The 24,377-nt window shown below is 38.0% G+C and overlaps 4 protein-coding genes across 8 annotated transcripts in view; 1 reads left to right on the top strand and 3 right to left on the bottom strand.

Annotated features, from left to right (window-relative positions):
* rab27a (RAB27A, member RAS oncogene family) overlaps positions 1-5,066 on the bottom strand; it is an 18,640-nt gene extending 13,574 nt beyond the window's left edge. The window contains exons 1-2 of one of the 2 annotated variants that reach the window (XM_028443216.1): positions 4,858-5,066; positions 4,495-4,585 (exon numbers count right to left, since the gene is read on the bottom strand). The gene's annotated coding sequence lies outside the window, so the exon portion shown is untranslated. The remainder of the gene's footprint in view (positions 1-4,494; positions 4,586-4,857) is intronic. The other variant, XM_028443215.1, reaches the window with a different exon arrangement.
* pigb (phosphatidylinositol glycan anchor biosynthesis, class B) overlaps positions 1-14,347 on the top strand; it is an 18,181-nt gene extending 3,834 nt beyond the window's left edge. Inside the window, exons 1-13 of one of the 3 annotated variants that reach the window (XM_028443202.1) lie at positions 9,066-9,306; positions 10,172-10,338; positions 10,420-10,540; positions 11,168-11,285; positions 11,387-11,491; positions 11,698-11,828; positions 11,911-12,051; positions 12,133-12,184; positions 12,252-12,463; positions 12,538-12,602; positions 12,689-12,908; positions 13,833-14,010; positions 14,096-14,347. In XM_028443202.1, the coding sequence (XP_028299003.1) occupies positions 10,227-10,338; positions 10,420-10,540; positions 11,168-11,285; positions 11,387-11,491; positions 11,698-11,828; positions 11,911-12,051; positions 12,133-12,184; positions 12,252-12,463; positions 12,538-12,602; positions 12,689-12,908; positions 13,833-14,010; positions 14,096-14,209 (1,569 nt within the window). In that variant the 5' untranslated portion in view covers positions 9,066-9,306; positions 10,172-10,226 and the 3' untranslated portion in view covers positions 14,210-14,347. Of the gene's footprint in view, positions 1-9,065; positions 9,307-9,979; positions 10,030-10,171; positions 10,339-10,419; positions 10,541-11,167; positions 11,286-11,386; positions 11,492-11,697; positions 11,829-11,910; positions 12,052-12,132; positions 12,185-12,251; positions 12,464-12,537; positions 12,603-12,688; positions 12,909-13,832; positions 14,011-14,095 lie in introns of those variants that run through there. The other 2 variants (XM_028443200.1, XM_028443201.1) reach the window with 2 other exon arrangements.
* pigbos1 (PIGB opposite strand 1) lies at positions 6,694-9,290 on the bottom strand. The gene is made up of 2 exons (XM_028443217.1): positions 9,165-9,290; positions 6,694-6,990 (listed from the first exon to the last, which is right to left on the bottom strand). The coding sequence occupies exon 2, from the start codon at positions 6,980-6,982 to the stop codon at positions 6,824-6,826; it is 159 nt and encodes a 52-aa protein (XP_028299018.1). The 5' UTR covers positions 6,983-6,990; positions 9,165-9,290; the 3' UTR covers positions 6,694-6,823.
* On the bottom strand, positions 14,175-24,377 carry ccpg1 (cell cycle progression 1). 2 transcript variants are annotated; one of them, XM_028443185.1, is made up of 10 exons: positions 24,059-24,377; positions 20,306-20,403; positions 19,600-19,699; positions 19,278-19,357; positions 19,007-19,190; positions 18,167-18,502; positions 17,967-18,004; positions 17,278-17,388; positions 15,663-16,948; positions 14,175-15,020 (listed from the first exon to the last, which is right to left on the bottom strand). In XM_028443185.1, the coding sequence occupies exons 2-10, from the start codon at positions 20,363-20,365 to the stop codon at positions 14,828-14,830; spliced, it is 2,388 nt and encodes a 795-aa protein (XP_028298986.1). In that variant the 5' UTR covers positions 20,366-20,403; positions 24,059-24,377; the 3' UTR covers positions 14,175-14,827. The 2 variants fall into 2 exon arrangements, with proteins under 2 accessions (XP_028298986.1, XP_028298985.1); XM_028443184.1 differs by having other exon boundaries at positions 20,306-20,408; positions 24,059-24,375.

The raw sequence follows: 24,377 nt of genomic DNA, 5'->3' as shown, positions 1-24,377 counted from the left end.
AGGAAGCAAACTGGTTTAGTAAAATAGTTTTAAATGAGAACTAAAGATTTAAAAGCTAGAGACAACACCCAGTGCACTTCTGTCCTGACCGGAACTTCCTTAGTTACGTCTTCACTGAGCAGCCATTTGTTTAAATACAATCCAATAGGACTTTTTTATATCTCATTTAATAGGCAGCTTGATACTGTGATTTTTTTTTTTACTCAGGTGATCCCAACTGAGGGCATATAGTCCCACTGAGTAAACAAAAAGCAGATTTAATCATTTGTCACGAATTAAGTAGAAGATCCACCCTGGGCCATCCAACACAGAGGCAGCAGCTCCATGGGAAAGTGTGGATATTTACACACCATAAATGTCTTCAACAACAGTGGAGTTATAGAGGCTGGATGGTTCTATAAAAAAAAGGCCTAGACGCCACATGTGGTCACCATGTTGCCCTTAAAATACTTTATGAGACTTTATCAGCAGAGAGAGAGAAAGAGACATTAAAAGCCACCATCAGTTGTGACACACACTGAAATGTAATGGACCCCACCCCCAAACAAAATTTAGTTATGGTCAGCTGGTCCTCATGTGGCTTTCAGAGACGATCATGTGAACTTTTAGAGAAATAATCATATTTTCTTCACTTGACCTTACCAGGGACACGAGATGACCACCACTGGGTGGAGGTGTTGGGCATCATATAGAACATTTTTAAAGCAAATTCAGCCATTTTCTTCTCAACACATTAAAAAGGTCATAAATGTATAACTTAAAACATGTAAAAAGCCATTCATCCATTTATAACTTAATTGTGGAGCTAGGCTTCACAAACTGTGTTTCTGTGTTCAAGATTTAATGTGGGTGAGAAATCATCGTAACGGAGCTATCATTAGCATAAACCCGACCCTGCTGCTGAAACACACCAAATTTCCGCGGCCTCCACTGGGCGCAAATTGGCCCCTAGCCAAAAACAAACCACATATTCAGACTCGGGGGAATAAAACGCGTCCGCTGGTGCTGCATTTTCACAGATATTAGCACTTTTTTTGCACCGCGATTTAGTTTTTTGCCTCTAACGGTTTTGACTCTACTCAGGAGGGAGGCACATATTCGGACTCGGGTGGAGAAGACCTTTCTGCTGACATCTCGTCTAGCCAGATCCGAGCATCTTTGGATTTTTCTAGTCTTTCAATACACGAAGGCGGTGCCCTTCCCGCGCCTCTAACTGACACGCCCCCAGCGTTTTAAGAGCAGTGAGAAGTGCTTGTTTTTTCATGATTTTGAGACCTAATTTTATATACTTAGCATTTTTTTTCACCTTTCAAACTTCACTCTGTGGTCAATGACACATTATTCTGTGGCGTGACAAACTCATAACACAAATTTATTTCTGCTTTACACAAACTTTCAGTAACATTTACTAGTTACTTTTGTCATAAAGTAATTTCATCACTAAATGCATAATGTAAGTAACTAAGTAATTAGTAGTATCTTTAATCCACCTTTTTTCAAAAGTTAATGAAGCAAAAACACTTTACTTCCTGATTGTAATGTGGCATGTTGGACAAAATGTGTAAAACACAGGTCACTTACTGTATTACAACATTTAGTTACCTGCTGCTGGACAAATTGGTAGTTACTCTTCAATATAGGGCTGCTCAATTATAAAAAAAAATAATTATCACAATTATTTTAGTCATAATCGAAATCACGATTAATTCAAACAATTATTTGTCAACCAAAAACGTATTTATTTTTTGTACAAAAAAAACCATAAAATATATTCTTTAAACATAAATAAAATCCTTCAAACACTAAAATCAAGTATGTTCACTTTTGCACAAAACAAAACACTTCTTGCACGTGATGTGTCTTTGCTCTAGATCTTAATCATAAACCCAAAGTGTTCCCATATCAGAGAATTTGACTTGCCACTTGTTTACCAAGTGTTTTTGCTGCATTTCTCCTGCCATGTTTCAAGACCACTATAGCAACAACTTTCCTCGTGTTGGCCTGCAGGCTAGCTTTAGCTTTGAGTGGGGCGGGGCGGAGGGGAGGAGCTTGCCTGTGCGTGGATTAAACAACTGAAAGTTAGTATTAATAACATGTGTGCCAAGCTTTATTATTTGTAAATGTCCGAAATAGTGTTTGTTTTGTTTAGGGAATTATAAAAAAAAATACTTTACTTTTTTTTTATTTAAATAAGCGTTTTTTCTTGATTATGTTATTTTTGTAATCGTTGGGTGTAATAATGGAAATCGTAATCAAATTTCAAATAATTGAGCCGCCCTACTTCAATATTACCATCTAATACCGCCATCCAATCCTCCGCCAGGCGCCAAATATCTCCAGTTGTCTACATCAATGATATTGATGGTGGCACCAGGATTATTCACACTTTAAAGGCTTGGACAAAATGCCTATCCCCATTAATAACCACACAGTAGGTCCAAATGTATGGGCACCCCAATTAAAAATAAATAAATAAATGTGATAAAATGCGCAATCTGGATCCAATCTGGATGAAACGCGAGTCAAATTTCATTAAGATCAGTAAATTATGAACCAAGATATACATTTTAATGAAGAGAGATAGGGATGTTTTGATTAAACAATCCAAAATCAGTATACTGATCGGGAAAGATCCCCTCCAAAATGTAATGCAATCTTCCATGGGATAATTTGACCTCTTTGGCAAAGGTAATAGCTGTTCTAAAATACATAATTGCACATTTTGTCACATTATTAAAAAAGAACAGTCCAAATGTTGACCTTTTTAGGTTACATTTTTGACACTTTTTTTGAAATTTTGTTGGGACTGGGGGCCTAAAAATGTATATTTCTTTATAAAGGGCCACAACAAAGTTTGAGAACCACTGGTATAAGTAAAGCAATCACTAGCACATTGAAAGTTAGGAGATATTACATTACTAGTTACTGTCAAAAGTAGTGAAAGTCCCTCTACACACAGTCACTGCTGACAGGTACAATATCACACATTAGTTACAAATACCAGGCATAACATCATCATACACGCGACTGGAAACCACCATGATCTGACAAAGGTTGGAATAGACTTTTTCAACTTGCAACTGTCTATTCACTTAGCTTCAACTATGGGCCAATATATTTCTGCCTCACTCATAAAAACTGTTTCATTTTCACATTAGTAGAAAATATGACCAACATTGTTTAACTTTCTCAAAACTTTAAGTTGAATTCTGATCAAACCCACCCGAATTAACACTATCAACACAAGAATCAATCACCTGAGGGTCTATACAGCACTTAAAGTCAACAAACAATAATACATAATGCTTCATCTTGGATTTGATGATGTCATTACCATTCTTTGTTATGTTTTTACAAAGAAGCTATGACGTTAATACAATTACAAACCTCCAACTGTCAACTGTCAACTTGGTTAGTACCTGCTCTAAATAATGAAGTCGTCTCGTAGAGTGACTGTCTCTAATGTAACTATATGTGCTACTGTGACAACTTCTATAGAGTTAGATCTAAAGACACGATTCATCATGAGCATCTCCAGAACATTTGCTGTAGTGAAGAGTTGCTACCAAACAGCAGTCAAGTCTCACTCCAAAGTAGTCCAAACAAAAAGAAAGAAAAGGTTAATGTTGTTCTTAAGTGAAAGTGTCAGCACAATGCATGCCTGTATAGGGCTGAACCAACTTCCAGAGTACGATAGGTGCCAATAGTGGCTACTAGGGCTAGATATATTGACTTTTCTATTTTGACGTTATTGAAAATGACAATATTGCATATATATATATATATATTATAGATCATTTTGTATTAAAATACTAGTTTAAGGAGTTGCTGCTTTCCCTACTTCTCAGAACAGCATGAAAATTAGTTATATGGATTTCTGAGTGCATCCTAACCCAGACCTTCTCCTAAACAAGCCACATTACAGAACTCACTCACACGTGCTGTCCCTTATAGAGAAAATAGGCTAAAAGTGGCAGATATTGTGCAGCTATTTGTTAATACATAAGCCTGTGTGGCATTTTGCATCAGCAAATTTAACCCAGAATGGTCAGACTTAATTTGAATTAAAATTATCAAGATTTATTTTGCCATTTAAAAAAAAAAAAAAAAGGAAAAAAAGCAAGATATGAGTTTTTGTCTATCGCCTAGCCCCTATATTTAACCCTGAATTGTTTTTTTCTGGTCTGACTCTATTTGAATTTTGAGAAAAAATATTGAGATACGAGTTATGGTCCATATCGCCCAGAGCTAGTGTCCACATGTGCAGTCTTGGGGAAAAGAGGTGCTAGGACAGTAGTACACTCAAAAAGTAAAAAGATTAAATAAAAAAAGGAAGTAAAAAAGACAAAGAAAAAAACAGAAAGACATTTTCCACCACCAATAAGATTAGTGTCAGGATTAGTAAATGTTTTACTATATTTTAGGTGTGATATATTGTTTATGTGGATATGACTCCGACACCTTTACCTCACCACTGTTACACACATATTTCACCTGTAGCCTTAACTAAAGCTGACCACATCTCAAGCTACTGTGTAGGACTTCTATTCACACACCAGCACGACTTCACAAGCATGAACAGGCACTGAAAAACATGACAAAGCAGAAGTGTTGTGATAAAGTTGTGACTTTGTGGCCCTGTCAGTGTCCCCACGTTGAGAAATACCACCGAGTTACCTCGTTTAAACTTTGTTATCAGAAAGCTAACAGAGTAACAGACAGGTGTGGAAATGTCCAAGAGCACAGAGTGTTTTGAACAGAGTAAATAAAGCAGCAAACAGTAGTGAAACTATGTCTGTCTCCTCTGACAGATGCAACACGCTGACATTTCCTGAACCCTGAGGTTGAGCTACTCACCGACGGCTAACGTGTCTGTTGTTGTTCAGTCCGTGGGAAGGACTCAAACAAATGTTCGCCCAGGGTTAAATGGCTTCCAGGCGGTGTTAAAGTGGACTCCGACGTCTCTGTGTCCGCTGCTGGTTGGTGTGAGCGGACATGAGGGCAACCTCCACACCAGACACCAGACACAGCCGTCACCGTCCGGACAAACAGCTCCTCCTCGCGGACACACCGCTACTAGCTGCTACCATGGAGCCCGTGTCAAACTCAAGGCCCGGGGGCCAAATCAGGGCCGTTAGAGCTGTGCTGTCTTAGTATGCATCGTAAATGTATCAAACATACCCCTACGCCTAAAGAGGGAGATTTTTTGTCTTTATTATAATGAATAATTACTTATTTTAACATAAATACTCAACGCAACTCAACTTTATTTATATAGCGCAAATTACAAAAGTCATCTCGGAGCGCTTTAGCAAAAATATTAAGTCCATAGTAAGAAAAAGAACCCAACAAGATCCACATGAACAAGCATTTAGCGACAGTGGGAAGAAAAAACTCCTTTTTATAGGAAGAAATCGCCATCAGAACCAGGTTCAGAGGTGGCAGACATCTGCTTTGACTGGTTAGGGTTAGTGGACAGAAGGGCAAACTGAATAGGAAGGAAGGATAGACCATCAGAGTGTGCCAGATAGTTGAGCCGTGAACCATTAATCAGTCCACACAAGTGTCCATTCAGCCACGAACCATTGATCAGGAACCACCAGCTCCAGCATCAAGACACCTGAAACAGAAAAGAGAGCCCTCGGAGGACGAGGAGAAGGCACAGACTGCAGGAAAAACATGATACACTATGATACACTAGTTCCTAGTGGTTAGGTTAAAATTAATATTAAACGTCTCGCAGCCTCCACCATGTACTGGGCGCACGTAGTGATCTCAGCGATCACTACAGCGGGGACCATGTCCGTTTTAAATGATCGCAATTATACGGTGTACGCTTTAGTAAATAAGTAGGTTTTGAATGTAATCGTCTCTCGCAATGGTCTGAGGTGTTGACCATTGAGTGTAATGGTCTGTGATTGTGACCAAAACAACGAGACCAAGTCCATTTTAGGTTAATGCGGTATACGCTTTACAAAATAAGTAGGTTTTGAGTTTACTTTTAAAGGTGGAGAGAGTAGCAGCCTCCCATACTAAGACTGGGAGCTGATTCCAAAGGCGAGGAGTCTGGAAGCTGAATGCTCTGCCTCCTGTTCTACTTCTAGACACTTTAGGAACTTCAAGAAATACCAATGTTTTACTCAGTGTAACACCCAGATTTGCATGTCATTTTTGCAACCTTTTTTTTTTAAAATTGCAAGCCTTGCCTTAATTTATTCATCCTTAGCAACACTGTCCAATGACTTCCACAGATAAAAAAGTTGTTAGTCCTGTACGTCTCATAATAGTGTGTTTAATCATGATACACATTTTGCAGAACAGTTAGAAACGACTAAAGTAGGTCTAATATGACACTGGGTCCTTTCTGTGTGGAATTTGCATGTTCTCCCTGTACTTGCGTGGATTCTCTCCGAGTACTCCAGCTTCCTCCCACAATCCAGAAACACGACTGTTAGGTTGATTGGAGTCTCTAAATTGCCCATTAGGAGTGAATGTAAGTGTGAATAATTGTGTGTAAATTTACTGTTTCTCTAACTTACACAAAATTTCCCAAATGTGCTTTGGGTAAAGGGAAAGATATTGAAAGATGACTTTATGATTAACCTCTGGGTTCAATAATAATTTTTGTTGTTTTTCCATTGAAGAGAGTCTGCTTGCACACATGTTTTAGAATATGTCAGAATAAAAAACAAATTAATAATTAAATATTTTATTCAATACATTTACAATTCCAACGTAGCAGCAGAGAGGAGGTCACATGTATACACAGTGGTCCCATGATGTTATTGTCCAGATGAAATGCTTCCTGCTGCGATGAGTCGGTTCACTCTCTTTCACTCTGCTTCTTTGGCACATCATGGCTTTGCTCCTCTGAGGTGTTTGGTGTTGGTTCAAAATAAGGCCTGTAAATATAAACACCTCCGCAAACTCCGAGCAAAGCCGCTAAAGCCAGCTGAGTGAAGGGCATCCTACGTCGAAACATGACCAACCCTGAAAGAAAAACAACACTTCACTTCCTGCTTTGTAACAGTGTTACATGTTAGATAATAATAATACATGAGATAATAAGCATACCATTACCTACATGTTATTATAACTCAGTAATGTGATGTATGATTGACTTGTTATTTTTCCCACAATGTTACTATTCTAAACTCAGCTTGAGAGCTCCAACTCACAACTTCTGCACAAATTCACCAACAACTGCTTCATCACAGAAAAACCATATTTTCAAATTAAAAGGGCTGCTATGGATGATAAACAATAGTTGAAGAACCCAACAATGAGTTTGCTTCAAGTTTCTACAAAAAACACTGTAGTAAGAATGCTTATGATTTGAATGCACTTTTGTTCTGGATCAGTCTTACTAAAGAGCAATAGTAATAATAATAATAATAATAATAATAATAATAATAATAATAATAATCAGGTATGATGTACAACACAATGCTGGAATTCAGGCAAATACACTGGTTTATCTGCTTTTACTTTACTTTTACTATACTTTTTTTTTTTCTTATTAAAAGCCCTTTAGCTCATTACTTAGTCTAAATCTCACTAATCCACATAATCTCACAAATTATACTTCTTACTTCTAAACATGCCGATTATGAATACATATCTACTTAGCTAAATCCACGTGTTAAAATTTAAATAATCTCAATATATGACATAACCAAAAGGAATAAATATTTATTTAATTATAAAATGTCTGAATAATGACACAAAGGATAGTCAGGACTGCAGAAAAGATCATTGGTGTTGATCTGCCCTCCATCCAAGACTTATACCTGTCCAGGGTCAGGAAACGGGCAGGTAGCATCACTGCAGACCCCTCACACCCTGCACACAATCTGTTTAACTCCTCCCCTCAGGCAGACGCTACAGATCACTGTACGCCAAAACTACCCGCCATAAAAACAGTTTCTTCCCCCAGGCTGTCATTCTGATCAACACTAAACAGTCAAAGAGTGTCGGACCTGTTTCTGTTACTGTGATATAACCTGGAACTAAGCATATCAACCCTGGAACAACCTTGTCACTGTGAATGTTCATGGACATAATTTTTTCATTTAAATGTTCACCTATTTGCACTACTCATCAATGCACTACTGCACTATTATCTTATTATTATTGTATTCTTATTTTATTCATTATTATTATTATTATTATTATTATTACTATTATTATTATCTTGTTATTTTTATTTAGCTTGCACATATTAGTCTAACTACTCTTATATTTATGTTTATACTTCTTTTTTCTTTTTATTTTTCTTTATTTTCTTTATTTTTCTTTATTCTAGTTGATTGTTATTATTTAATGTTATACTACCTGAGAGAGCACAGGTCACCAAAAGAAATTCCTCGTATGTATTCATTCACCCCTGGCCAATAAAGTTGATTCTGATTCTGATTCTGATTAGTATGGAAGCCTGTTTCCGTCACTAAAAAAAAAAAAATCAGCTGGATGTACCAAAAATGTTTCTATCTCATAATTATGACTTTACTAACTCATAATCATGAAATTGTTTCTCATAATTATGACTTTGTTTCTCATAATTAGGACTTACTATCTCATAATTATGACTTTCTATCTCATAATTATGACTTTGTTTCTCATAATTGACTTTCTATCTCATAATTGACTTTCTATCTCATAATTATGACTTTGTTTCTCATAATTATGACTTTGTTTCTCATAATGTCATAATTATGACTTTGTTTCTCATAATTATGACTTTCTAACTCATAATTATGACTTTCTAACTCATAATTATGACTTTCTAACTCATAATTATGACTTTCCTTGGTGATTTTTTATTTTTTTTAGTGGCGGAAACGGGCTTCCATTAGTCACTGCTAAAGCCTCTTTTCTTTTTCTTAAGGAACAATCCTGGTTGAAAAAAAGGTTATTAAAAAAAAAAAAAAGAAACTGAATAAAAGTTCGTTTTGTATTAAATTAATTGGACACATTTCGCCTGTCGCACACATTTACCTGAAACCTCCTACAATAAAAGCACAGCGGGTGAGTCTTATTTTGAAAATGCACAGTATGACCATAAACATTCAGACAAGCAAACAGGTTTTTAACAACTGCGATAGTTTATTACATTTAACAAACACTGGCAAGTACATAGACAATAGAGCAACATTTTTACTCACCGAGGACCTGGGAAATGCTGTTAAAACCACAGTAGGGAGCGTCAGAAGGTCAAAAAGAGGTAAAAATCACCATAGACTGTAGGACATGATGTTAAAGAGGAAGCAGCAGGACATTCTTCTTCTACTGTGAAGCGGATCACAGGTCAGCATAACAGCGCCCCCCACAGGACACCTTTCAAATGCAACAATATGTAATGTTTTTAAAGCTACTAATTTCCACATTTGTTGAAAATTTTGTTTGATTACAGAACTTGGACGAGTTGGTTGTTTTTTTTTTTTTTTTTTTAAATTATTATTATTATTTCAATACCTTCTTTTAGAAAGTAATTATTTCTTCGATTTAGGGAATATACAGTAATCACACTTTGCTTTTTGATGTAAGTGATGCGTGTCTGTATAACAGATTTATGCATTGTTTCTCATCCTGTAAACCAAGGTTCTCTAACAGTAACAGGCTAGAATTAAACCTAAACCTGACAATTTGTATTTATTTATTTACGTTTTGTTTTTTGTTTTTTTTACCTTGCATTTATAGGCTTGTTATTAATAATTGTTTGGTGATAAATTGAATTTGTTTTAATAAAGACCTACATATTTTAGAGTTACTGTATTTGTATTCATGTATTTATTATTATTTGCTGTACTTTGACCAGATTGTGTTTATATATATATATATATATATATATATATATATAAAATAACATTTATCAATTCAGTCTACAAATCGGTCAGTAAGGGGCGCTAAAACGTAGTCCCGACTTGGCTTCCCACCACGAGTATAAGCAAAGGAAAACCTTTATTTTGAAGTTTTCAGTGAACAGAGGACCGGAAATGTGTGTGAGTGCGGAAGAGCCGCTGCCTTCCAGTGAGTTGGTCCTTAAATATGTTTAATGAGAAAAACTCTTAATGGAAAAGTGACAGTTTAATGATGACAGGGAGGCTCACATGTAAACAGTGTGAGTGATGTGTGTTTGTTGACTCGTGTTAACGGTGTTTCTATCCCTCAGTGATGCTCTGACAGCTCAACTGTGATGGTTACACACACAGAGAGAACAAGTCCTTATGGAGACCCTCCGCTCCAGGCTCAGGTTTGGACCCACAGAGGAGCAGGTGAAGCTCAGGAAGCGTAAATCTCTGCTGACCTCCTCAGAGCATGATGGTCCTCTGATCAGTGGTGAGACCTTACTGGGTTTGTTTGATTGTTTGTTTAGTGACTAACTGTATGTGTGACACCCCACCCCACCCACACCCACAGGTGCCCACGTGCTGGTGTTTTCAGTGTTCTTCAGGCTGATAAACTGTGTTCTGGTTCAGAGCAGCTTTGTCCCTGATGAGTACTGGCAGTCCCTGGAAGTCTCACACTGGATGGTCTTTAAATATCCTTTAATCACACACACAGAGACATTGTTGGGTCTGATGTGTCTTGCTTTAAGATATTCCAATCTTTTTATATTTGAAGTTATTTTACACTTGTTTTATGTCTTATGGCTTTTTTTATTTGGCCTTGTGCTGGTTTCTGTGCCCTTCATGAACACTTGCATTAGTTTTTATTTATTATGCTTGAGTTTTGAGGGGATTTGTACTCTCATTGTCTAGTTTGTATCGTTTCTGATTATAACATTTTTCTACATTGCCTAACATGAATGTTATGAGTGTTGGTGATGGTCGGGGGGGCCGATGGCACACTATCGCAGCCTGTCTGTCTGTCTTCCCCAGGGCAGCTGTGGCTTCAATAGTAGCTTACCACCACTAAGTGTGGAGTGAAAGAATAATGCCCTAATTCTGTAAAGCGCCTTGAGTGTCTATGATAAAGCGCTATATAAAGTCCAATGCATGATTATTATTACTTGTCTGCCTGTGCTTGTTGCCCTTTCTTGTATTGTCTTTGTGTGTGTGTGTGTGTGTGTTTAGTTTGTCTTTGTTCCTGTTTGATATGTGGCTTTATTCATGTGAAGGAGGAAAGCTTCATAATGTGTTATGATGTACAGCCTTAACTGTGTGACTTATGGGTATCTGACCTGGGAATGGAAAGCTGGAATAAGAGGATTCACGTACCCGCTCATCTTCGCCATTTTGTATTGGACACTGCACTTCCTGAACCTGGACTCTGTTTTTGTTTTGGTGCGTTCCTTCTATCACCATTCATGTTTTTTGTGGGGGTTTTTTTAATGCAATGTTTACTTTTTTTTTCTCTCTCTGATTTGCCAAACTTTTGTCTGCAGATTTGGCTTCCACGAGTTTTTCAGTCGCTCTTGGCTGCGTTTGCTGATGCAAAACTATTTCTCCTCATTCGAACATTAGAAGGTCAGGATGTTGCAAAATGGACGGTGAGTATTTGTGATACTTAAAATATGGCCTGCCTTAGATTTGAAAATGTAATTGGAAAACCTTAAATGTTTTCTTAACATAAAAGCGAATTAACATTATTAAAATAGTAATAACACCATTACATAGTCCTTCTGTAAGTGTCAGGCTGTTTTTGTGTGCATTATGGTATGATGTTGCTTATTAATAATAGTTTGTTTCATCCCAGTTCTTCTGCCACATGTGCTCCTGGTTCACGTGGTTCTGCTGCACCAGGACTTTGACTAACAGCACAGAGACATCCATCAGCACTTTAGCTCTTTACTACTTTCCTCTGCCCGGATCCAAAACACACTGCAGGTCTCAGTTGCCTTTCGTTTTATAATCAGATAGCAATTAGTCATGCCATTTACACTCACTTTGCTTTCTTTTTTTTTTTTAGTAAGAAGTACATTGCCCTGGTGGCCCTCGCTGTGGTTGTTCGGCCTACGGCTCTGATCGTCTGGTTTCCACTCATTATCTGTCATTTTTGGCAGGAGAACAATAAACTGAGACTGGTCATTAATTGCTGCATTCCCATCGGGTTCGTACCATGAGCTTTATTATATTTTAAACGTGAGTTTAGTGCTTATTTATCACATTAATGAGCTGTTTCCCCTCTCAGGACACTCGCTGTTGTAGCTTCCACGTTAATTGACTGTACTTTCTATGGAAAGGTGAAATTAAATGAAATTTTCTATTTAGATGTGTTTGGATGCTCATTGACCAGCTTCTGTTTTCTAGTGGACCCTGGTTCAGTTAAACTTCCTGAAGTTGAACGTCTTCCACGGCGTGGCTGGTTTCTATGGTTCTCACCCGTGGCACTGGTACTTGACCCAGGGCTTCATCGTCGTGATTGGCTCTCATCTGCTGTTCTTTCTTCACGGCTGCAGCCTTGGTTTCAAGAGATACAGGATGCTGCTGGCAGTAGTTATTTGGACCATCGTGGTTTACAGGTGAAATGTGTGTCATATTAACTAATACTGATTATAACGCAGCTTAAATGCCCCGACTTGCTGTGTTTTCTCAGTTTGCTTCCTCACAAAGAGTTCCGGTTCATCTACCCCGTGCTGCCGTTCTCTATGATCTTCTGTGGTGAGTTCTTTGATGGAAATCCTGCTCTTTTTAAAGTGAGTTCCCTTCAGATCACATGCATACTTTACTTTTTGTCCTGCTTTTAGGATTATCTGTGGCTCATCTGAAGACGTGGCGTCGAGCTACTGTCGCCTTTTTAGTGGTGACCAACGTGCTGCCTGCACTTTACACAGGCCTGGTTCACCAGAGAGGAGCGCTGGATGCCATGAACCACCTTCAGACGCTGTGTGACGTCAGCAGTGGCTCCGCTCGCCCACAACCAGACGTACTTTTCCTCATGCCCTGTCACTCAACGCCCTACTACAGGTACAGCACACCAAAAACACGCTGCTACCCAAAACCAACACAATAGTACAGTGTGCAGTTTAGTAAAAAATATATGTAATGTATATGTATAAACTGTGTATATAAGTAATAAAAAGGGCTGTGGAAACTCATTGAAACCAACACTGTTCTAGAAAAAGATCCATTTATTATTATTTTTTTTAAATCCAGAAACTATAGAAGAAAAATAAGATTTCAAATTTATGGAGAAGTTTGATCTTAGTAGTTAAGACACTCTAATAAAAAAAAAATAAAAAATCTGTATAATTGCTCTGTGCTGTTAGGAGTAAGATTGAATGGCACTGCTTGATAATTTAAAATTAAAGGACACGAGTTGCAAATCTCTGCTTTAGAAATAGCTTTTCTACAGCTTCTTCCTATATTCAACATTTATAGTTACACAAGTTTCAATTTCTTCTAAAAGTACCGGAGTTAATAATTAAATGTTGATGAGTCGTCCTGCTTTAAATGGAAAATATTTGTGCGGTTAGCTTTGTACCCTGTTGATGTGTTTATTGTGACATTATCACCTATTCCATTTCACCTTAATTGTCACATGACAGCGTGTCTTAGCCTCATTAGTTAATCATTAAGTTCATTTACAGAGGCATGTTCAATTAGTGCGTCATGGGCATGGTATGAAGAAAAATAGCTTGTGATTTTCCTTTTAAAGTGTGATTTATGCATGCAGCAGTTATTTACACTTCAAACAGTGGGTGACAACATATTAAAGTTGGACCTTTTTCTGTATTTACTCATAGATCATCCTGCTTTTGTTGACTTTTCCGTTCTTGAATACCACATTGTTGCTCTATCACCCCCAACTAGTTTTTCTGATGAATGACTCCGTGATATTTCTTAAGTAGAACTGCTAATGGTCAGTTATGCTTCTCCATCTCTTCACAGTCACGTCCATTGCCCGTTAAAGATGAGGTTCCTGGAGTGTCCTCCAGATCTCGGACAGGAACACTATGCTGATGAAGCCGAGAGTTTTTACATCAAGCCTCTCCTCTGGCTCACAAATTCCTTTACAAACACTTCTTCTCTGCCTACACATCTGGTTTTATTTAATGTTTTGGAGAAGGTTGGCCTACATTACAAATAGGTACAAAATTGTAAACATGTCTGACTGTGAGACTGATCTTTTGTTTTTTTGCTATCTGTTGCAGGATATCTTGCCTTTCCTCCAAGGAAACAACTTTGTGAGGACGGCAGAAATATTTCACACACACTTTCCAGAGGGGAGAGTTGGAAGAAGCATCTTTATTTATGAAAGGCACTGACAAACAATGGAATGACATCATTTTGTACTTCAGAAGGACTCGTGTAACAAATGTGCGACAGAAATAAAAGTACAACCCAGATGTCCTGTAAAATTACTCGCAAAACAACCACTAAAATAACCCCATGTAGCAAATAAATCAGTGTCGTGTGGGTTTCATTTGTGTCTTAAGCTTTTTATCAGTTATTACTCTCAAATGACCACAGTTGTGTTAAAGACTTTGAGTTTGTTAGAGAGGGAAAAAAAGCACTCATAGGAACAGGAAATTAAAGCAACAAGACTTTACATCAATGGCCTTAATATGAAACGTCATTGCACAACCCTTTGTAATCGTATTTTGGTCTTTAACATGTTTGACCACTGAAAACTTTAAAGGCAAAACACTACCATTTCTATTCAAAGCAGAAACAACCCTTCATACTATCTTATTTCAATGCTACTTTCTAAAGGAAACCAAAAAAAAAAGAGAAAATGTTTTTTTCCAACTTCACAATATTTGTGTTTCAACAACTTTACAAACAGTTCATTAGCATTCAGTAGCATTACAATGTCATACATTTGTTTTAAAGCAACACAAAATTAAAAATGTACAGCTTAAGCAGTTATCTAGAGGAGACGTTCAATATTTGGGGTCAAAGGGCATCGGTCCAAGCTCTATCTTAACGTCAGCCATATGTCGGTCTGCGTTACCTCCCGACCGGCTCCACTTGCGTTCGCTGTGGGCTCGACTCCTGGCCTTCTGTTGCTTTCGCTGTTGATGCTTCGCCTTCGATTCCTTTTTGAGGTCCTGGTTGGGTCTCTGGAAAGGTCCTCTGAACAGGAGACCGACATCAGTTTGATCAATAGATTTGTGTGAAGCGGTCAGTGGGGAATACACCATGAGATGAGCAGTACCTCGTGTATTTGGGTAAATTAAAGCACTATATTCTGTTTTCCTTTAGAGATCATGGATTTGAGTGTATTCGGAGGAATGAAAGGATACAATAAAGGATGATTTGTCTGCTTTGTCGGACAGAGTTAACATTTGAGTAACTTACGAGTTGATGGTTTTACAGTTTAGAAACAAAGGAAACTTCGGAACCTACGAAATTGAGACTACAAATTGAACAGTACAAGTTGAGTTTGATAAGAGTGGCAAAAAGACAGTACTCAGCCTGAGCAGATTTTGGAAGTTGGTGCCAATTTACTTTTAGTGCCCAAGTTTAAGGAAAAAGTCAACTTCATTTTTGGATAGTTTTTTTCTTTGGTTTTTTTTTTTAACAGTTTGCCTTTTCTTATTCATCAGTGGCTTTACAGTCCTTTTGTTGACATTGTAATGAATTAAAGTTCAACATTTTAACGTAGTAATTGTGAATCCACACTTTGATAATAAAACAGCATCATTGATGTCAAAATGTGCATTAGATTTTTTGTAGTTTATAGGTGTGGTTGTGAACAGGAATGTTAAGTCTTACCTTGGGACGTAAGTTTTCGTGTAAGGTTTTCCAAAGAAATGTCTGTAAACAAACTCGTCAAAATCTTCAAACACCTTGTCGTCAGGACTGTGATATTGGTGCATGCCTGCCAGATAGTCCTTTACACTGTTGACAAAATCAGTGAAGAGCATCTGGTTGTGGACGAAGACTCCATTTTGGAAAAAGTTGTTGGTGAAGCTTTCGAGCTCCTTCCAGTGGTAGAAGTGGTCAACCTCCTGCTGCACATAGCTATGCAGCAGCTGAGAAAACTCATCAGCTCGGATCGGTTCTGTTGCTTTGTCAAACATGCTCATGGATTCCTGGTAGGCACAATCAAAAACCCCAAAGCAATCCTTAATGTTGGGTTTTTGGTGGCTCTGCCCCCCTTCCTGTTGAACTTTGTCTCCAGACTTCCTCGTGTTGTGGCTACTGTGGAAGGTAAATTCCTGTTTCTGTAGAGGCTTTTGTCGTCTCTGCCACGATTCCTTTGTGTCTTTCTCATGCTTCTTGTTGTAAAAGCCTCGAGCCTTGTGAATGAAGGTGGAAGCAGAGTCCTTGAAGTGTCGGAAAGTAGATTTGACAGAGTCTGAAAATTTCCTAAGGTTCTCATTCACGGCCTGTTTGGCTTTGTTAATCTGCTCTTTGTGGTGAAGAACAAACTCCTTAGTGGAGTTCTTCACAGCATCAAACGTCTGCTTCACTTTCCCTGAAATTCCCGATTTAGTTTTTTTTACTTTGGAGTCTGTGTCTCCTTTGGCTCTTTCCTCTTTGGTTTCCACGTACAGCCTCTCCCACAGATCTGAGCGTTGCTGCTCGTAGCTCAGTCTCACCTCCAGTGCTGACAGACGGGACCGCAGCTCTTCAGCCTCGGAGCCCATTTCCTCTTCTGGGATTTGACTTTTTAGGGCATTCAGATCTCTCCTCAGCTGGTCTGTGACTTTACGCTCTCTTTCCAGCTTCTGTTTCAGCATCTGTACCTCACTCATTGCATCTTCCATCTGCATGTGGACATTTTTTATGAGCTGCTTCTCCTCCTCCAACTGTTCCTTCAGCATTTGGTTTTCCAACAGCAGAACTTCGGCTCCTGCTCCAGTCTTCTCCAGATCTTTCATTTGGGAGCGAAGTTTTCTTAGCTCCTCCTGCAAGGTTGCCAGAGACTTTTTCTCATGTTCCAGTGAGTCCTTGAGCTGCTGGTTGTCAGCCATCAGCCACTCATAGTTGGACGGAATACGTTTTCGCTCCTCCGCTTCCTTTGTCAGCAGTGCTTGCATCGCGTCTCTTTGAGCCTTAATGTGAGACAAGACTTGTTGAGTGAAAATAAAGTTTTTAACAAGATGAGTACATTCAGCTTAAAACAATTCACCATAATGTGATCCAGTTCCTCTGGAAAAACGTAATATAACGCAGTGTCCAAATCTCACATCATTTTGAAGTTTAAAGAAGACTGACCTCACTATTTCTACACTTGTAATTTGCCACTACTTTAGCTCGACTAGTTTGAGACTTTGTTTAGGAACATAACTACAGGCTGTTCACACAGGGTCACAATTCAATGTTACACTTGGTAAAGGTTCATACATGAGAGGCACATTCATAACCAACAGTAGAGCTGCACCTTATTTCCTGCAGATTCTGGGCTCACTTCATTAATATCGTAGGACTCCTCTGTAGGTTCCATGTAGTCTGCTTCACCAAAGTTGACAGGGATATCGTCAAAATCATCATGCTGAAATGTTTAAGAAAATACATTTAATGAGTTAACCTAACGAGACAATTTCTAATAAAGGAATTTAAAAAACTAGTTTATAAGTGCATTCGGCTCTACACCGATCTGATTGGCTATATCGGATCGGCCGATATTTTGTATTTTATGCAACTTTCTGTAGATGCTCCCATTGCATTATTTTATCTGTCTCATTTACACCGAAGAGTTGTTTGCTTTACATGACACGGCTTTATTTCACTCACATTTGTGCACAAAGGTGAAAACTTACGCGACTTCTTCCCCAGTCTGGTGACTCTGAAAGCGGGGACAGCGTCTGCTGTTAGTGTGTGTGTACAGTATGTGTGCATTTGTTTTGTTTATTCAGTCCGAGCATGTTAAAAAAACGAAATCAGAACGATACCTCCTGTTTAATTTCACTTTCATTGCTGACACTTAAAACCCATAACTCCTGATCGTGTAAAGCCTAAAGTGCAATATATAATTTCATGAAATGTAGTCAAGAAATTATCTCACTGTTAAACAGGTTAACATCAACAAGTTACAAATTAAAGGCATGTAAACCAAGTAATGATACTTACACAACAGAAAAACTCCTCGTACTCTGACTCCCATGTAACTGTAAAGTGAAAGGTTTAACATTATTTAAGCATGACGAGCGAGGAAACCTGTGTTAGAGTTGTATATAAAAACAGAAATCCAAGAGATTGGTGTGTCTTTGTAGGAAACTTTTGAAAATGTAGTGGGGTTGACTTAATTTCTTGGTTCATCTCGATCTTACTTGAGTCTGAGTTATCGTAGAGGCGACTGACGCTCATGCAGAAGATGACCAGGGGGGTGAGCAGGACACAAGTAATCAGGATGCTGCGACAGCGGCTGTGTGTGTGGACTGCAGCGGGTGCGTTGTCAGGCTCCTCCTCCTGATCACTCTGCTCTTTGGCCACCTTCTCCTCCTCACTTGGATTTGACTCAGGCATCACATCCTCCATGTTGGTGTCTGTCAGGCTTGTAGTGTTTTTCCTAAGCCTCCGTCTACGTACCACAGTGTACGGGCTTTTCTTAGCCTCATCCTCGCTGCTGCTTGTGTTAGCAAGTGTGAGCTTCTGTGCAGGTAAAACTGCAACAAAGATGTACAGAGTTATGATCCAAACAAGGCAGGCAAAAATACATTTTAGTGAAGGTAATTTATGCAAAAACCCAGAGCAACGAGCACCTTTTGTGCAGGTTTAAAGAAAAGATGGGCACGTTTTAGAGCAGGAGTGTGAAACTATCAACATCTGACTGGCCCACAAAGGGCTGTTTGTCAACCTGAGGCTGTATGAATATTTATGCCATATTTATGATATTTTATTCTGTGTCTATGCACTACTAACAGGCTTATTTTCGTCAAAAATAGAAGGTCTACATATTTGCTGCAGAGGGCTCCAGCATGCTGCAGTAGTTATAGTGCTGAGCTGGACCAGATTAAAAAGCAGTAGAAATTGACACATTGGCTTTAATGGAAACCTATCAGCTGTGTGTGCGCTGCAGTTTCGGAGCAGTTACGGATGCGGTGGAAATTGGGGGTTAGAATGAGCTTTCCACAGAGAACAGCTCAGTGTTAGTTGCTGTTCAGACTCACCAGGGTCAGCAGGAGTGAAGGCGTAGTGGCTACTACAGGACATGCCCAGGTAGAGATCGTCAGTGGGGGCCGCTTCTTGCTCAGTGTAGTTGTGATCTTTCACGTCTCCCAAAGTTACAATGTCAGAGTGATCACTGAAGGACGATACAGGTACTTTCTCTGCAGTGTCATCTTCAGCTTCAGCCTATAGGATGCAGATAGCCAATCACACACATGAGGAAAGGGTATGTTTACAAAGAAAGACATGTGGCCTAGTATGAGGTCTTCTTACCTTTGATGCGTAAAGTGTCTCATCTAAAGTCTGCTCTCCAGGAGTATCATCAAATGAAGCGTCCTCTTCAACACAGACACCTAGAGATGTAAACAAAGGATTCATTCAGGAGTTGGTCTCTTCCATATTTTTAAAATAAGAATCACAATGTGTGAACACTTTTATAAGAGAATTTAGCAAAACAATAATCTGCAATTTAAAGTTAAACATCATGTGGACCCTACAGTGAACACTGATTCTGCACAAATATTTTCTTTTTTTTGTATTTCACTAAAACCAAACCAAAGTGCTGCAATGAAAACGGCTTCTTTTTTTTTTTTACCACTAGATTCCGGCTTTTCTTCTTCCACAGGAGGATGCTCCAATGGCCTGGCTTCATTTTCTACTGCAGCCTCCGGTACCAGCGTCTCAATGTCTGAACCCTGAATGAGAGATGAGGGGTCAAAGGTATGTGAAGTTTAACATTAAGACAGGACAAGTGGCTTTTATTGCTTTTCATTTGTCAAGGACAGGCTTTATGCATAATAACAAGTGGTTGGCGAAAATCAACTTCAGATTTTCTCTTTTCTTTGTCTAAGAGGGATTTGTGCTGAGTTTTCAAACCATAGAGAGGGTAATTAGGGGTGGGACGCTATACAAAGTTCACGAGCCAATATGACAGGCAATACTGGGCTCATGATAACATTTTGGGACAATATTTTTGAGAGAAAAAACAAAAAAATAATCGTGCTTTTATTTAATAAACTCTGGGAATAATTACATATACTCTGGGTTGATCTTTTCAAATCAAGCGAATATAAAATATGAAAATAGGAGAAATGTTTCCCCCAATTTACCATCCACGATATATTTTGTTTTAATATTGTGATATCTTGTCATTACTTACCTACCATATTATATATTTCTATCCAAAAATTAGTTAAATAAACATTGACTGCTTTTTGATAATAATAAATAAGGTCACCCTATAATTTTATCTCTCTTTGATTATGAAAATTGAAAGTGAAATTTGAAAAAAGGATGTTCACCTCATTACTGATGATGGTCCATCCACAGGACGATTCTGTATCGCTCGATGTCTCCGACATGTCTGTCAGCTGTGCCCAGCAGTCAAGTGATTAAACACCTAAACTGATGAAGAGATGATTGTAGTGATGAGTAAAGCAGATCAATATGTAACCCAAAGACTAAGACACATGAAACAGTCCTGTATGTTAAATCAATCCTTTTTCTGCAGAAGAACACGGATTATCCTTATATTTGATAGGTGGATTATGTAAATAGAGCCATTGCTGTCTCTGGCACCACGGGCACACTGCGCATTTGTGTCTGACGTGCATTTGTTTCCCCATTGGGTTGATCTGATGTTGAAATTAACAGTTTATTAATAAAAGCAGGCTTACCACTAAAACTAACGTAAACATGTCATTTGTATGATGGAAAAATGGGTTTTGATTGTCGGTTTCAGGTCGGACTGATATAAATACCTAACGTCTGTCGGACCTGTAGGTTTCACTTTTGCTTTGTTGGGGTTTGGTCAAAGCTTGAATAAGGTTCATATCATAAATGGTCTGTGTTTAAAAGCAAATCGACACCACAAAAAGCCAAAACAAAATATTTGTGGCTCATTCAATCTCTTTTTTTGGTCAACTAATAGTTACATGTGCCATAGCCTTGGTCGACCAACTATTTAGTTGACTACAGCCCTAGAAGGAAGCTTAAAAAACCAAAAAAAATAGTGGGCTAATGAGAGAGAATGTTGCTAAACCTAACCTCTGCTAATCCAAAGCAAAGAATCTGCCATCAAGGTTTTAGTATAAATTATTTTATATAAGATACACCTAAAATTTGTTTCTTTGGACTGACAGAGAAAATATTGATCAAAAAAAAAAGACATTTTAATCAAGGGAAGAAAGTAAAAGCTAAATGATTGAACCACTTGAACACTAATCAATATAATGGTATGTTTGCTATTTTTGCAGTTCTCCATAGTTTGGTTTACTGCTGCCCCCTACTGGAGTAAATTTGTAAGAGCACAGATGCAACTCTGGGCAATTAGATTATTGTTGTTGCTGTAGTGCTGGGACTATTTAGTACCACTCCCATGTAACTTCACTGGACGCAACTAAATGTCTCCACTGGCATTTTCCTGCAGACACAAACCACTCTCTATACCATAATCGCTGACAACTTTCAATATTGTATATATTTATATTACTTTGTGTATAAATATCATATATACGTGCCCACATGTTGTTAAACTTATCAGAATTTTTGATTAGTATTACACAGACCCTTGTTTATGTTTTACGTGTTTTTCGTTTATTCTTCTTACTGCTGTAACAACTAGAATTTCCCCCACTGTGCGAGTGAGACGTATATACTGTAGGTCTCTTGCCACTGCAACACCCAATATTCAAAAGTCTAGGTCTATTCGCATTGTTCTTTTCACCCCATATCTTACATCATTGCATATAACATTGTTTTTGTTTATTTATTTTTTGTGTTTTGAGCAGAGACTGCATTCTACTACATGACTATAAATTGTTGAACCCTCTTGAGATATCTGTGCTTGAGTTTTAAATGTTCTAATTTTCACTAGTTAGAAGTGTTTTGCATAGATAATTATGTAATTTTATATTAAGTGTTTTTTTCCAACCCTCTGCTGGCTTAGACCTTCACCAGTACGGCACAATCATCTACCTCATCTCTGCTGATTTAGAGCTATTTTAACTAATTTTGTAATCTTCATAAATGTTGCACTTTTAATCATATAAAGCCCATTGAGTTGCCTTTTGTATAACGGTCAATGACGTGTAAGGATTTTCACTGTATGCTATTTCATAAATTGGGCATCATCGGGCAAAGTTTGCATAAATGCTATGATGGAAATAAAAAAAAAATACTTTGAAATCTTATACAGGACAATAATATAACTAAAAAAGGGCAGAAAATAAATGTTAATAGATTTAGAGTCATTGTAAAAATTCTTTCAAAACAGCAGTAATGGCCAGACAGCAGCACCACATGATATTTTGGCATTTTGAATAACAGAATAAATACAGAAGTAATTTAGTATCATTTTTTATTTTTCGAAAATAAATGCAGTTTAGGTGACACGCCATTGACCCATAAAACACCCTCTATAAATAAATATGCCTGGCAGAATCATTTGAGAATTTCTGCAGATGACGCTTGTGACAAACACCACCTGCTCTTACACACACTGTCTCAAAAGTGTCAGGACACCAACACCATGCAGTACACGACCACATCATTTAACTTTAGGAAAACTACTTTACTGAAGTAAGAGGCAAAAAAAAAAAAATGTTACTGAAATTAAACTTACAGGATGAAATTTACTAGCAATTTCTTACCACATTGCCCACCTCAAAACAGTTTTCTTAAGGGATGAATGAATTGCTTTATTTTAAGATATATATATATATATATATATAGGCAAAAAATTACAAGTTTTGGGATAGTTTACATTTTTAAATAAAAAAAAAAATTCATGTATACCCGAGGTTCCCAAAGTGGGGTACGAGTACGCCCCGGGGTACACAAATTTTCATGGGGGTACTAGTACTAATTTTAGGATAATGCTAGTGATAGGATAATGCCAATGCTAAGCTAATGCTAGCTAACGCTAATAAGAGGCTAATGCTAATGCCAGGCTAATGATATGTTCATGCTATGTTGACGCTAATGCTAATGATAGGCTAATGCTAGCAAATGCTAATGATCGGTAACAGGAATGCTAGGCTAATGCAGTATTCAATGACATGGGCCAGCACCTGCATCCTCACATTTTCTTCAGGAAATGCAAATATTCTAGTTATATATGATTCCTCAACAGGATTGGTAAAATTCAGAGACAATTTTTACTATAGTCCTACATTGTATGTGACATTACATTATTGTGTTCTGTAAATGTGCAGGAGTAGTGGGTACATGGCTTCTGGTTAAATGTCTAAAAGGGTACGGGACTGTGAAAAGTTAGGGAACCACTGATTTATACAAACGCCCACTTATTTTGAAACCCGTAACTTCCGGTTGCACACTTCCGGCTGTTTTTTGTCTTCTGACATTTTGTTACTATAAAAATTAAGTAAAAATCAAGACCTTTTTTAAAGTTTTGTTTATCCCTTCTTGACCCTTGTAAAAAAAAAAATGCTTATTTTTTAATGTTAAAACGAAAACCAAATAACCACTTAGTTTTGTATCTATTATCATTTTGTGAACGGAAAATCTAATTATCAAACCCATACACTGACTATAAAACTTAAATAAACATGAACCACAATTACGCTTACGTCACAGATCACGTGCACATGGCAGCGGGAATTTAAAAAGCAAACGACATCCGGTCACGAGGGAGAAAAAAAAAAACTACAACTTGGTTTACAACAAAATGTTGATGCTGCAAAAACTGCAAGACTTTGTTGGACATAACTTCAGACTGTGACGGTGATATAAACAAACAGCACTAACAGCACCCTCTGGTGTTTAAAGAAGTCAATGGCGGCGGCTGCCAGTCGGGGTGGTTCGACTAACAACTCATTGTTTACACTCGAACACAAAGAGCTAAATGATAAGATGAGCCTGTACTAACATCATCTTTCTAATATAACCCGACATTCAGGTGCTCAAGAGCGGTGTCTCCATTGATATGCACATATCATCTTTACCGCTCTAAACAGCTTTAACATGTTAGTTTTACGAAAAAGATCAGTAACGACGTTGGTTTAGCTCCAGATTAGCACAAAAGTTAAACTCACCGGAGGTTCAGCTCTTCACACTAGCGCTGTTTCCATACGGATCAACAGCGAAGTAAATGCAGGCAGCACAGCACGGCCCAAGTTACCAGCTATCAACACACAACCAAAAGATGGTACTTGTAGTTTTACAGATTCGGAAACCTCTACCGAGTAGATTGTAGCGCTTACGTTATAAAACTACAAGTCCCATAAGTCGACGCGGCGACTTATTTGGCTGATGTAGGGGGATGTAAACACAGCAGTGAAAGACGACATCGCTTGTTATTGAGGCGGAAAAAAAATAAAAACTTTCATACACGGAAGTGTAGAAGAGTCCGCC

The sequence above is a fragment of the Gouania willdenowi genome, chromosome 3, assembly GCF_900634775.1.
Source record: "Gouania willdenowi chromosome 3, fGouWil2.1, whole genome shotgun sequence".
NCBI classification, from domain to species: domain Eukaryota; kingdom Metazoa; phylum Chordata; class Actinopteri; order Blenniiformes; family Gobiesocidae; genus Gouania; species Gouania willdenowi.
The sequence above is the reverse complement of the archived record's forward strand: the minus strand, read 5'-3'. Positions and strand labels throughout refer to the sequence as shown.

Excerpts from the sequence above, each read along its gene's own strand:
- ccpg1 (XM_028443185.1), bottom strand. The coding sequence starts at position 20,365 with ATGTCGGAGACATCGAGCGATACAGAATCGTCCTGTGGATGGACCATC. Across the intron at positions 18,503-19,006 it reads CTTCACTCCTGCTGACCCTG|TTTTACCTGCACAGAAGCTC; the intron begins GTGAGTCTGAAC and ends TCTTTGTTGCAG. Across the intron at positions 16,949-17,277 it reads CAGAATCTGCAGGAAATAAG|GCTCAAAGAGACGCGATGCA; the intron begins GTGCAGCTCTAC and ends TCTCACATTAAG.
- pigbos1 (XM_028443217.1), bottom strand. The coding sequence starts at position 6,982 with ATGTTTCGACGTAGGATGCCCTTCACTCAGCTGGCTTTAGCGGCTTTG.